The sequence below is a fragment of the Delphinus delphis genome, chromosome 12 (genome assembly GCF_949987515.2).
Source record: "Delphinus delphis chromosome 12, mDelDel1.2, whole genome shotgun sequence".
Taxonomy (NCBI): domain Eukaryota; kingdom Metazoa; phylum Chordata; class Mammalia; order Artiodactyla; family Delphinidae; genus Delphinus; species Delphinus delphis.
Genome location: NC_082694.2, coordinates 29693331 through 29707601, shown reverse-complemented (window position 1 = coordinate 29707601; position 14271 = coordinate 29693331). Strand labels below are relative to the sequence as shown.

General features: G+C 55.8%; 1 protein-coding gene across 9 annotated transcripts in view; it reads left to right on the top strand.

The window, feature by feature from the left end:
* The window catches only part of DYSF (dysferlin), a 221972-nt gene extending 215913 nt beyond the window's left edge, over positions 1–6059 (top strand). For all 9 annotated transcript variants that reach the window (XM_060026401.1, XM_060026399.1, XM_060026397.1 and 6 more), the window contains 3 exons: positions 474–583; positions 1981–2128; positions 5793–6059. In XM_060026401.1, coding sequence (XP_059882384.1) covers positions 474–583; positions 1981–2128; positions 5793–5831 — 297 coding nt within the window. In that variant the 3' untranslated portion in view covers positions 5832–6059. The remainder of the gene's footprint in view (positions 1–473; positions 584–1980; positions 2129–5792) is intronic.
* Positions 6060–14271: the final 8212 nt, after the last annotated feature.

Genomic DNA, 14271 nt, shown 5'->3' with positions numbered 1-14271 from the left:
TTTAGGGTTTATTTATAACAACAAAGAGTTGGAAACAACCTAAACGAACCAAAATAACTGGTTTACTAAATAAATTATGGTCAACCATAGCATAGATACAGCATGAAAAGCAGACTTTAAAGAGTATATAATTATATAATAAAATATATTCCTAAATGAAAGAAACAAGCTATAGAACCATATATACACAGCGTGACATTTCATATACTTGCAAAGAAAAATAGCTCTGATGAATAAAGTATTACGAGTGCTTGTCTCTACACAGTAGAAGTATGGGTGACAGTCTCCTTTTTTATACATTTCCGTAGTTGCTATGTGTTCTGCAAGGAGCAGGTACTTTTATGAGCAGATCACCCTGTATCTTTTTTCAAACAAATCATAAAGTGACCTTTACATCTGTCCTGGCCTGGCTCCTCTCCAAGCCATGGGGCCAAGCCTTTATGTCTCTGATCAGGTCCCCCTTGTCCCCTCAGGGCAAGTTGGAGATGACTTTGGAGATTGTGGCCGAGAGCGAACATGAGGAGCGGCCGGCCGGCCAGGGCCGGGATGAGCCCAACATGAACCCCAAGCTCGAGGACCCAAGGTTGGTGCTCAGCCCCTGAGCCCTGATGCCCAAGGGGACGGGGAGGAGTATCCACAGTTCAGGAGGCACTCACCGTATAGCCGCACAGAGGCCCCAGGGCCCAGAGAGGGGTGTGACTCATCCAAGGGTACACATTGTTAGGGGGCAGGTGACAGACATCATTCCAGGACACGCTGGGCTCGTCAGCTAGTTCCAGAAGCAGGCGCTGTTGGGTAGCTCTTGGTTGTAGGCCAGGCGTGCTGTCATATATATGTTGTGTCATGGAACCTTCCCTGCTGAGTCGTTGTTAGTATCCCCGCTTTACAGATGAGGAAACAATCACAGCAAAGTTAAATAAGGTCATTCCAAGGAAAGTGGCGAAGCTGAAATTCTCACACCTGGTCTGATTGGCCCCAGAGCCTGACCAAGGTCTTTCCCTGACCAAGCTGCCTTCCATGGCTCTCCTATGGTGTCAATGTGGCTTTCAAAAGGCCTTTCAGCTTTAATTTTCCCAGCTGTGAAATGGGGGCCTAGTCCCTGCCTCCCCTACCTCACAGGCCTCTAAGGGAGGGGCCTACATCCCAAACCAGTGGATGCAGAAGCCTTGAAGGCAGTTACCGGAGCCTGAAAGATGGCTGTTCGGGGGCGGGGCGGGGTGGGGGGGAGTGAGCGGGGCTGCATTCGCTGGGTCCCTTTCCACGGCCTGCTCAGCTCAAGTCACACTTAGCACAGACAGCCCACTTTGTTATAGCGCTAGCCTGAGTGCCACTGGCTGGCAGAGCAGGGAGAGGCATCCCTGCCCAAGGATGCTGGGATCTGAGTGGAAAGACAGAGAGACCCAGGAGACCCAGCAGCACGCAAGCAGATGTGAAAACGACCGTTACTGAGACACAAAATCCTGCCCGCTCTTTGAATTGTGAGGCTGACCTAGGGGAAGGATTTGAGGTTCTTGGTTATGAGACACAATCAGCTTTCTGGGTTCACTCCCTGCCAGTGAACGAGCCCCGTGCCTCTAGCCCAGTGGCTTAGCTTCTCTGGGGCTCGTGGACCGTAGCTCACCTAACGTGGAGCCCCCTTAAGCTCTGCCCAGTCCCCAATCTCTAGTCTGTGACTAAGTCCTGGGTCAGGAAGGAGAGAGTGGCAGGGAAGGTGACCTGGACAGGGTGGCTGAGCACGGGGTCCCTGAGGGTGTGCAGGGCTTGACAGCACCAAGAAGAGGAGGGCAACATGGGCGGGGCTCACACTGTAGCAAAGGCTGGGAGGAGAGGGCGATGCAGGTGTGGACAGGGGCTGGGGGCCTGGAGGCTGGGCAGGTCTGGGGGGCTGACTCGGGTGGGCCAGGGCAATTTGTGAGCAGGACCCGGAGGGAGCAGCCCTGGTGGGAGGTACCCTGCTGACCTCTGGGATCTCACTCACAGGCGCCCTGACACCTCCTTCCTCTGGTTCACCTCTCCGTACAAGACCATGAAGTTTATCCTCTGGCGGCGGTTCCGGTGCGCCATCATCCTCTTCATCCTTCTCTTCATTCTCCTGCTGTTCTTGGGCATCTTCGTCTACTCCTTCCCGGTAAGCTGGCCTGAGTGGGGAGGCACAGACCCTTGTCTTGGAGGAGCTCCTGGTCTGACGTGGGAGGTACAGCCCTTGACCTCCAGCAGCTTCTGGTTCTCAGGGGAGTCTGTCATTGTCCTCAAAGTGCACCCCGTGTCTGATGGAGAGAAGTAGCTTCTGTCTTTGGGGAGTCCATGGTCTGATGAGGGAGACATAGGCCCTGCTCTGGGGAGTCCCCAGTCTGGTAGGAGACCCTTGGGGAGCTCTTAGCCCAGTGAGGGAATCTGAGTTCTTGCCCGTGATGGGGAGACACCGCATCCTCAGCAAGCCCCTGAGGGGCTATGTAATCAAGGGGTTGGCAGAAGGCGAGGCCCCTTGGGCAGGCATGGGCAGGGGAACCTTCTTGAAGGAGGGTGTGGAGTGGGTCAGGAGGGGCAGGGAAGGTGTAGATGGCAGAGCAGAGGGGAAGGTCCTCTGCTTGTGAGGATAGCACCTGCTGAGGACCTGGGGCTGGAGAGGGTGCCACCTGGGAACCTGAGAAAGTGTGTCCTGCCTGCTGCAGTGGGGTGGGCGTGGGGCAAGGTGTGGGCGAGGAGGGGGAGCCTCTCACTGGGCGCAGTAAACACTGGGGCCCCTTTCACCTGCTAAGAAGCCAGTTGATGCCTGACGAAGAGTGGCCAGGGCCACCCGCGTGGGGACTGCTGTGCCCAGCTCCAGGGGCCCCTCCCAAGGGAGGAGGTTCTGGAGCTCTCTTCCCTGCCTGTGCTTCCCTCATCCTCACAGCAGCACCCCCAGTGTCTCTAGAACCTCAGAAGGGATCACAGTGTCCCCAGGCTGACACCTGATTTTTAATATTCTTGAAATTTTGGAAACTTTTTAATACAAAAAATTCAAAATCGTATGTAAGTAGAGGAATGGTGTGATCGACTCCATGTCACCCTTATTTGAATGGAAAGAAACACACATCCAGAGAGGAGAGGGACCAGCTCAGGGCTGCATGGCAGCCCTGTGTACAGCTCCCAGTCTGGGGTTCCGGCCACAGCCCTGGTCAGCACCAGGCCGCCGGCCAAGCACACTGTCCCACAGTGGGTAGTGCGCTCTGGGAATCACTCACCTGTGAGCTCTTTGCTTCGTGAATCCTCCGGGAGGAGGAGGCCCCCGAGAGCGCTCTCCCACCGTAGCTGGCAAGGCATTGTACCAGCAGAGCACGCCTCCTACGAGGAGGACGGTTAAAACCACGGAACAATCCCCTGCAGGCCCTAAGGTCATGAACTGTGGGAGCAGCAGAGAGGATGCTCTGGTTTGGACGTCCAGGCCCCGGCTAGCCCTTGGACCCTAAGTGACAAAGGAGGGTCTAGAGCTGGGATGACCGTGAGCTGGGCCGCGAGCCGGGCCCTCGTCTCAGCTGACTGTGTTGCCTGGAGCGCCAGGCTGAGGCTGTTCTGAGGCCCAGCGAGACGACTCACGGCCCGTTGGCCAAATGTGCCTGAGGCCCAGGGGCGGGTCCAGGCTGGGGGACCCTGAAGCTCATTCGGTTCGGGGGGCCCTCCTGAAGCAAAGGAAGACAGATTACAAGTACAAGGTTAGCTGCTGGGCCCTGGAAGGGCACGAGCAAGGGTGGTGCCTGGAGTGTAGCTGCCCTGGCAGTGACCTGGGCTCAGGGGTTGGGCCCAGGACTCCCCTTGTGGTCCCCTGTGTCTCCTCCCCTGGGACGCAGCCCTGTGGCCAAGTTGGGGAGGCGCAGTGGCCCTCACCTGGCCTGTCCTCAGGCTTACCTCCTCTCATGTTGAGGGCACCCAGCCGCCCCTCGGTTCAGGTGAAGACCTTATTAGCGCACGAAGTGTGTCCGGGAGGTGAGGGCGTGTTGTGTGGGTGAGGGAGAGGCTGGTGGGCCCCGTGCCCCTGGGAGCTGTCGGTCCACGAGGAGATGCAGTGAAGCCAGGGACGAGGGGGAGCACAGGGTACAGCCTAACGCCTCACTGAGAGACCAGGCCGGGGAGCGTGGGCAAAGGGGAGCTGGTATGGACCCTCGCTCCTTGAGGAGGTGGGCTGAGGAGCAAGCAGCGGCAGCACCAGGGAGCTGGTAAGAAATGCAGAGTCCTGGGCCAGCCCCAGGCCTGCTGAGGAGAATCTGCCTCGGGAACATCGAGGTCAGAGCATCGCTGCTGTGTGGAGCACAGCTCCATGTGGAGTCAGGAGCTGTTGGCTGGGTTCTGGCTCTGTCAGTGGCTCCCCAGTGACCGTGGCCAGGCCCTCCCGTCGCGTGAGGGAGGGGCTGGGATAGGTCAGTGCTGACCTGCTGTGACTAGCACTGTGGATAGCGGAGCGATTTTGCCTTCCCCAGGGGGGCTGCATGTCAAGCCAGCCTTCTGCTGAAGAGCTGAGGGGAGGGCCCCGCCCCTGCAAGGCACTAGGGCTGCAGACTAGGCCTCGGGGATCTGGGGAAGGAGGCCCTGCTGCTTGGCTGGGAGACGGACAGAAGATTTCCAGTCCCTTCCAGCCTGTGGTCCTTTCTCGTCCCTGGGGCAGCCTTACCCCAAAGCCCTGCGGGCAGGCCCTGGTCAGAGCCTCTTCCCTGTGTCCTGAGTCCCCAGCAGCAGCATCAATCTCCTTTGAGATCTTCGGGATGTGTCCTGTTTCGAATGCCAGCCCTGCCTTCTGTCTCCAGAGCTGGCATGTGGGGTGAGATCCTAGGCGAGGGCTGTAGGGCAGCCTGGGTCTGAGGCTGCAGACTGCTTTTGCTCGCAGGCCTTTGCTACAAGCTGGGCGTATCCTCCTTCCCTCCAGCCAAGTCACCCAGTCACCTGGTGGATGCCAGGCCTGTGACCGTCCATCACCTGGCTTTCAGGCCTTGGGGGGCAGAGGCCTGGGTGCAGAGGGGCTCCCCCCCAGTTGGCCTCATCTCCCACCCTCTTGGAAATTCCCCTGGGAGGGGGACAGGGAGGGCAGCCCGTCTGATTCCTCCCAGCTCTGCCCTAGAGGCAGCCGGGAGCAGGGCCAGTGTGGGGAGGCAGGAGGCGATCTGGCAGGGAAGGAGCGGCGGCTTTGTTTCCAGAGTTGGCTTTCCTGGGCGGCGCTGGGGAACATACTGTCCCAATTAGGAGCCCTGTGTTGTGTTGTATGTGTTTTCATGGTTTTGGGGGGAGGAGTGGGGAGGGGAGATTCCTGCCAGTCCTGCAGCAGCCAGGGCTTAATCAGGGGTGACCCATCTCTAGGGCTGGCCCGCACTGTGGGTCATCCCTCTATACCCCCCACCCCAACTCTCTCTCTGCGTTTTGGACGGGAGCGCGGTGGCCAGCGAGCCCCAGGTTCCCGCGCTGGGCAGTGTGGGAGGAGGGTGGGGAGAAGCGCAGCCGTGCCTTCAGGCCACCTGTCTGATGGAAAAGGCCGGTCCTGGCCTGCCCAGGGGCAGAGTCCTCTCGGTAGCTGGGCAGAACCTGGGGGTGGGCCCTGGAGAGATGGGGGAGAAGCCAGAGCAATTCAGGCGCTGTGGCCCCCAGGCAGGAGTGTGGGCTTGTGTGACAGCGAGAGCGCTGGCAGGGTGGAGTGCTGAGCCGAGTGTGGCCTGGGGGCTGATGAGGGAGAGGTGCAGGCAGGTGGTTGAGCGGATCAGCCACCTTTCCCAGCTCCGTTTCCCTGGCAGCTGTCATCACCTGTCCCTGCCTCTCCCCCCTCCCTCCAGAACTATACCGCCATGAAGCTGGTGAAGCCATTCAGCTGAGGACTCTCGGGCCCAGGACTGGCTGCCTCCTCTGCCCTGCTCAGCTGAGTGTCTCCAGATGTCCAGGCCTCACCGTCCTGCCAGGGTGGGCAGACAGAGAGAGGGACTGGCACGTGCTCCAAGCGTTGGCGACATCGAGCCCTGCGGTCACCCCACTTTCATCATTTCTTTCTCCCCCATCCCAACCCTTTTGGGGATCAGCCCATGTGTATTTCAGTATAAAACAGTTTGAACCACAAAGCGGCGTTGGTGTGTGTATCTCTGTGGCACCTGAATGGGGTGACTGTGCCGGGGATGTCTGGGTGGGCGCGTGTGTGGGATGTGTGCCTCTGTGCCACGTTCCCAGTGGGACTGTGTATCTTTCGGCAGGACTGGTAGGGGTGGCGGGGGCTTTGAGGCTTGATGTCTGGCCTGCCTGGAGACCCAGCCTGTTCTGCTTCCGGGACGCCCCTCCACCCTGTGCCCTCCTTCCTCAGTCATCTCCTCGCCCACGGTGATCTTTGCTTGGGTGGGCAGTTACCTGCACCATGCCCGGGAAGAGGTTCCACTTATGCACATGGAGCCCCTCGGAAAAACTCTCCAGGCTGGGAGGCTGCTGGACCCCTGGCTGTGACCTTGTCTCCCATGCTCTTGGAATTTTTTTGGGTTCCCTCCCTCTGTTTCCTCACCCTGCTTTAATGATCTGGACTGGATAAACACACCCTTTTCTTGTGGTCTGAGCATCGCATTAGCTTTCGGGCTGACATCTCTTGCAGGAATCAGGCTTCATCTACAAGAGCAGCAAGAACACACTTAGAGAAAAACCAAAGAGCACAAAAACATCGCGTTTCCAAAATAGAGGCCTCTGCCTCTGTTGGCCGGTGGGCTGGAACTCTGGAGCACAGCCTGGCGGGAGGGCTTCTCCCATTTCCTGCTGTGAGCCTGTTCCCGTGGCCCAGGCCCCGAGGCCCCAGAGTGAGCCTTCCAGCCCCCTTGTCTCTTCACTGCATGCTGGGACCCAGACTGAGGCCCTGCCTCGTCCCCACCTGATTGGCAGGACTGGGGGGTGACTGGCACAGGGCTGATGACCTGAACCCTCCTGGGTGAGGGAGCTGCATCTTGAACATAGAGTGCTTCTCTCTTCAGGAGAGGTTCTGGCTGGAGGACACCCTCAGTGTCCAGCTCCGTGTGGGCCCTGAGAACCTGGGTGGCCAGTCCTGAGACTCTGACGCCTGACACCTGGAGCCAGGTGGCCACACCTCGCACAGAACAGGCAGCAAGGACTGGGGTTACCCAACTCTTCTGGGTCGTGAGCCTTCCCTGAATACCCACCGTGCCCGCCTGCTTGGAGGCCATGAACAGGCGATTCCACGGAGAGGGCTGGAGGTGAAAGGATGGAAGAGCTGGGGCTGCAGCTTTGGGAGGTGCTGAGAGAGCTTAGAGGCTCTGGAGACCTGAGAATATTGGAAGGTAGGGAGGAGGAAGCCACTGGAGGGAAAGATAGATCGAAGACACGAGAGAGAAAATGGGATAATTAATGGAACCAGCTTCTGGAGAAGGAGGGGAGGGCGTAAGCTTTGGAAAGAAAGTTCTCTTTTTCTTACAGGTACAAGAAGACTGGAGGAAATAAATACATACTGTGCAAGTATCAGCTGGGTTAAATGAGTTTGGGGGTACATTGTGCCCACTTATTAACTTTTTCCTTTAATCATTTGCTTTCTCTTGCTGCTTTGAGTTGCCGATCATAGGAAACATTATTTAAACGAGTAAAGGGACTATAATGGCTTTACAGAAATGAAATTTTCAGAGGGATTGACCTCAGGTGAGGGCTCACTCACCTCCTCAGTTAGGTCACCAAGACTTTGCATTCTCTCTCCGCTCTGCCCTTGTCAGGCTAGGGTTGGGGTTAAAGCTGCCGCCTGGAACCGTATAGGCCACCAAGCAAAACTCAGGGAGAATGAGGAACGGATGGTGAGGAGATACCGTGTCCAGCACATGTTTATTGAGAGACGCCACATGGCAGCCCTAGAGCAGGTTCTGAGGGTATAGCAGGGAGTTACATGTGACTCCTGGCCTTCCATAGCTCCCAGCATGGGGGGAAAGGAGGATCAGGAAACCATGGTTATTTGAACGCTTGTGAGAGTATCAGAGAAGGGACACCCTGGGGCAGGGAAGGGATGTCATCTGAGTGGAGCGTTGGACTGGCCCAGTGGCTAAGAAGGGAAAGCTGTGCTGAGCAGCTGGGATAGAGACCAGTCTCCGGCTGTCAGAGAGCCTGGCTTCTTCGGGGCAGGGCTGGGTGTGGAAGGGCCTGTATCTGCAGCTGAAGAGTTTGAACTTCATTCCGGAGGTAAGCAAGAAGCACGGAAAGACTTAAAGCCGGACTGACCTTGATCAGAGGTGTGGTTTCTTAGTTCTAATCTTGGGAGACAGGAGTCTTCTGGGAGCACATGGTGGGGCTTCAGGTTGTATAAGCCTTATGGCTTTCGAGAGGGTGAGGGTCCAGTGATCTCACCCAATTCTGCAATAGGGTCTATGATCACAAGTGGTGAAGAACAGTTGCTCAGGATGCTGTGTGGCCGGTTGCAGAGGGCCATTCTAGAAGGCTGGTCCATTAGTCCAGGAGCCAACTCTGAAAAGCAGGGCAGGAGTCATTCATTCATTCATTCACTCATTCATTCATTTAAGAAATACATACACACACACACACACACGGAGAGACATCTGTGTACCAGACAAAGTGCTAGGCTCTAGAGATACAATGCTGAAAAGGATAAACATGGTTCCTGTTCTCCCAGAGCTCACAACTGAGTAGCAGAGGGAGACAAGTAGATGGGTAATTACAACACACTGAGGGGCAAGGGTTACAGGGTTAAGGGCAGGGAATGGAAAACACAGTAGAGAGAGCAAAGACTGACCAGAAATGGTTCAAAGATCTGTAAGAATCTCCACAGGGCATAGAGCCGTGGTTCTCAACCAGGGCCGATTTTTGCCCCCCAGGTCACATTTGACATTGTCTGGAGCCAGTTTTTATGGTCCTGGCTTGGGGTGGAGGGGATGAGGGTGCTACTGGCATCCAGGAGCTACTAAACATCCCTCAGTGCACAGGACACACCCTCCCACCCCAAATTATCCAGTCCGAAGATCTGATAGTGCTGCTGTTGGAAACTCTGGCATAGAGATCGTGGACTGCAGAGACCTGAGCAGATAGAACTAAGAGGCCTGGGGGATTGACTGGTTAGGGCTGGGGTGGGGCGGTGGGGTGGTGGGATGGGAGATGAATTCCAAATGACTCCCACTTGCCTGGCTTTGTGAGTGGTGGGACCATTCATGAAGTCCGTTTTGGACAACAAAGTTCCTCCACGTCTCCCTACTAATATGGTCTCTCCTCTCTTCACAAAGTTCTAGAAAGCATCATTTATACTTGCTGTCTCCATGCCCTTACCCTGCACTCACTCCTCCACCCACTGTGGTCTGACTTCATCCCTGTGGCTGACTCAGTGGGTCGTCTTCTCCAACAGCCATCCCCTTTCTATTCCCCTGTGGCACTGTGCCGAGAAAAGAGCCCTGCCCCAGCCCTCGGGGAAGGTGTCTTATGAGATCAAGCCAACCATAGTAAAGCCATTACCCTTGACGGTGATTGGTTTAGGAAGAGGCATGTGACTCATTTATGGCCAATGAGATGTGAGGGGAAGGTGGTGATGGTTACGGGTGGGGAGGGTGCTTGAAAAGTTTCTAGGAAGGTTTTATCCCCAATAACAAAGGACACACAAGAAGACACATCTTCATCTTTTGCCTTTTCTTCTTGTGGAAAAAACGTAATGTCTGGAGCCATGGCTGCCATCTTGTGATCATGAGGGGACAAGCCTGAGGAAGAAAGTCGATCAGAGGATGGCAAGAACCTGATTCTCCAGGAAGCTATTGAGAAAGAACCAACTCTGGAACTTCCCTACTTCCAAGAGGTCTTGTTATGTGGGATCATAAATTCCTTATTGTTTAAGCCATCTTCGGTTGGGTAGTGTGCTACCCATAGCTCAAAGCATCCTTGTTGGTAGATTTCATTCTACTGTTTTCACTGCAGTCGCCAATAACCGGGGCGTTGTGTCCAGGCACCACATCTAAGACATCATGAGTTTATTCTTTATTATAACAGTTTTCCCACAGATGGCAGTAAAGTGTTTTGTTCTAATAAAATCAGTGTGTTACAGTTTTCTGAAAGAAGCGAACTACCTTGAGGAAGGGGCACCTTTCTCTAATTCACACCAGGACCCCACCTACCCCGGTTGTTAAATCTGTGGACGCGGACCCTCCCAACGCTCTGCAGCAGCTGGCAGCACTGAGCGTTCTCTGCTTCTTAATACACTTTCAGTTTTTGGCTTCCATGCCACCACGGTTGCCCAATATTCCTCTTTTCTGTCCGGCCCTGCCTTCTCTGATTGGTCTCTAGTGTTCCCCAGGGCCCTTGGCCTGGCCCTCTCTTGTTACTCTGCATCTCCTCAGCTGCCTCACCCACTCCTGTGGCTTTGGTTGTTCTCTAGAGGCTACTGACCCTGGAATCCCTACCTCTAGCCCCATTTTTTCCCCTGTGCTGCAGCCATGCTAGCCAACTGCTTACCCAGTGGGCATCTCCCCCCAGGGTGACTTACCGGCTCTGCAAACGCAACCCCCGCCTCCCATCCCCACTCAACATCTCTATCCTCCACCCCATGAGAACAGCTCCCGCCCTGTGGTTCCCTCCATCGACCCAGTCACTAGAGCTGAATGTGTGGGAGGCATCCTTGAGTCTTACCTCCTCCTTAGCCTGTATCCAAGACATCAGCAGATCCCACAAATTCTGCCTCTTGGATCTCTCTGGATCGAGCTACTTTTCTTCCCAACGCCACCCCTTCCAATTACGATCAGGCCCCCAAGCAGGCCAGTCATTGGAACCCAGGTAGCACTCCTTCAGCCTTCTCCCTCGCCACACCTCAGTTCACTGTCTGCGGGCAGTCAGCCCTGGACCCAGCTGTGGTCCCCTCCTCCCAGATTCCAGCCTCACAAGGGAGGTCAGCCATGCTGGCCCAGGGTCCTCAGAGGACAATCCTGCCATCTTTCTTGCCTCACCTGTTGCTTTTCCCTCTGCTCTACTGAGTGGAACGCTGAGCAAGCCTGGCCTTGGCCCGTGGCTCAGGCCTCAGCGTGGCCCCTTCCTCTGGGAGGTTTCCTCTGACCTGTCCTGGTGCCCGTCCACCACTGAAACCCGGCACACTTGACTGTCCCCGCCTCCCCTGACCCCTAATCTGTGCCTCCAAGGGGGAAATCACATCTCAGTCCTTAATGAGATGTCTGCTTCCTTCACTAAAGGGACTTCACTAAGTGTTTCATTGCATCCTCTCTTTAAATAGGCAGGCCCTCAGAGCCATTGCAAATTGGATTTCTGTGTTCTGAAATTCAGTTAGTGTTCAATATTTGAGACCCATTCTTTTGCAAGGTGGAGAATCACTCTCATCTGTTAAAAAAATGGTTCGGTAAAATTTCATAAGCCTTTTATATGCGGAATACTCAGTTCCCTGACTTTATTTTCTTTGCTGGTGTTTTGGAGAGAGATATTCTGCTTGTGCGCTCGGACACACACGTACACACACACATGCATTCACACGCGCACCATTTTCTGTTCCTTTTCCAGGGCTCTGTGGACAGCCCAGGCTGGAGTGACAGGGAGCTGGATAGACAGGAAGAGCTGTAAGCACAGCCCTGGCCTGTAGCCCCCTCCCCGTTGCCTCCGCCCCCAGGGAACGCAAACTTGTCTCAATCCTCTCTCCACGTGTTTCATAAATGCAGGATTAGGGGGTTTCCAGGGGAGCCAGGTGGGCATCCCCTGCCTGGGACGTGGGGACAGCCCAGGAAACATTTTTTATTGCGGATGAGAACAGGGTAAGGGCCAGGGTTCGCCTGCCAGGCTGGCCCTTAAATGGTGGCTGAGATTCCCACAAGTAGAGTGGGAACCTCCCTCTCCCTCCTTCCCCCTTTGCTGCTGCTCCATCCTGTCCTCTGGAGACGACTAGCTGCAGCTTCTGTGCCCTGTGGCTTGGCCCAGTGTGGATTTCATGCTGTGTCTCTGCCTTTATTTTGGTCTTGGTTTTTCATGGGGTGTGTGTGTGTGTGCGTGTGTGTCCGTGTCTGTATCTGTGTGTGTGTGAGCGCACACGCGTGTGTAAAAGAGAGACAACGGATGAGACAGATGACGAGAGAGATAGATTCATGGTGAGGGACAGAGACAGAGACAGACACACAGGAAGACTGTGCAGCAGGGACAAGAAAGGGACCAGAACCTTTCATGCAAGTACTGGGTGGAGCATGGCCTCAACTCCTCTCATTCCTCCAGAGCCGGCTCCTTTCTGCCCTCCCCACTGGCTCCCAAGCTTATTCGGTTAGACACAGAATACAGGAGGAAGAGAGAGGCTACGCCCCTGGGTTGGCCACTCCAAATCCAGTTGGGGAAGCCTCACATCATATTTTCCTGGTAACCCATTAGTTCACTGTAAGCTCCATCGGTTACCCTGGGCTCCATTCCCCTTCACTCTGCAGGGCTGGCCGGGGTATGTTTGGGGTGGGGTGGCGTGGGGCGCTGTGGTTGGTTCAGCTCCCTGGCTGGTTCTACATGTTTCCATCATGAGCCTGGGGCCGGAGCCTGGTTGCCTCTTCCCCCCGCAGGCTCAAGAGACCCCTGGGGCCCCCAGGAGCCTTTCCTGAGATGATACACAGTGGCTGACATATAGTGAGTGCTCGATTTCCTTTGAAAAGGAGCTCTGAGCTGCCGGGGTGTTGGGACGAGAGAGAGTGCTAAAGAAGAAGACAAGGCAGGTGTGGGGGTCTCCCCTCTCTGGGGGACTCCTCCAGTGTAAGGGGGACAGTGGCCCCATTTCTTTGCCCGGGAAGGATGGGGCTTGTTGTTCTCTGGATGTGGGAAAGGAGGGAGAGAAACCGTGCAGCTGTCCTGCCACACGGGCAGTGCCCACCACATGACTGTCTCGGCCACCACGTCTGGGCTTTCCTTTCCTGGAGAGCAGCTATTCTGCATGCCACCTTGGGGTGGGCTGGGTGACAGTCGCCCACCAATGACCAGAATGGGGATCCCTACAGAGGTGTGCACTAGAGGATGCCCCTGCCCCATAGAGACCCCCTCACGCAGACGGTCAAGGCCAGTTACGCTCAGACCCACGCAGGAAGCGCCATGCTCTCTGGGACGCAGTCACAAACGCAGGCATAGTCACAGGCGCACGCGTGTGCGCTCAGGGCACACGTGTTGCTGTGTGTGTGTGCGTGCGTCTGTGCGTGTGTGTTTCACATTTTTGGCCGGAATACACTCTGGAAACCTAAGCAGAAAAGAGCGTGTGAATGTGGCCATCATCAGGGATAAATTAATCCCAGACATGTAAAGGGTTTTCTTTTTTCATTCTCAGCCTGACTGCAAATTCAATTATAACTCTCTGCCAGCTACTGAAATGAGGGGACAAGTACGGACGTGGCTGAGCCTGGAAAATGGGGCAGGGCAGGGGACCCTCTTGATCCGAACCCTCATCCCCCTTCCTTGCTGTCCGGGATCCAGGAAAGAGTCGCAGCCATTCCTGGATACCACACGCCGACAGAGCTTTGGGGCAGCAGTGAGGTGACATCCAAGAACGTGGACCTGGCAGAAGCAGAACTGCCCTCTGAGACCTGAGTGAGGAAATGACCACATGTGGGATCAGAGCACAGGCTGGCAAAGGCTCCCTAATGAGGTGACTGGTCCCAGGGCCTGGCAAACCGTGGTGGCGCATGTGTCCACCCACCCTGGGAGAGAAAGGTGAGACACCTGATTGTGTCCAGGGGAGAGAGACTTGGCTGGGGGACCCCTTGGCATCGTTCTATCTCCCACGGCTATTGGGACCTGCGGCCATGAAACCCTGACTTTGCCCCTCACCCCTCACCCTCTCAGGCAAACTTCTCATGGTGATTGGCTTCCAGCACAGGTCTGCTTGTGGGCGGATGCAGGCTCTGCTGCCCCCTGAACACTTGCCTACTGGCTTTAATGCTTGTACACCCCTCTCTGAGCTCTGCTAATGAGGGTCTCCCCTTGGAGCTGGACCCACCTCCCTCAGACACATACAATCAGGGGTTCAGGGATCTCAGCCTGAGAGCGTCTCGTCTGAGTGCCCCCTGAGAAGACTGCTGGGGGAAAATGCGGCATCCTCTCCCTGGCCATACCCTTCACTTGGGCTGCGGAAGGTTTGAGCATTCCTGTCTGCTCCAGGCGGAGAGCGAAGTGTGTCCCCTCTCTGATGGAGGCTTGGTCCTCTGTGTCAGCTGCCTTCTCATTCTTTCAGAGGCAGGGAGGGGAATTGAGTTACGTAAAGGGGACTACCGGGATTGGGGGAACCGGGCGCTTTTGGTCCCACAAGAATTCCCAAAGAAGGTCAGGTGAGGCTAGTTTGAAGAGGAC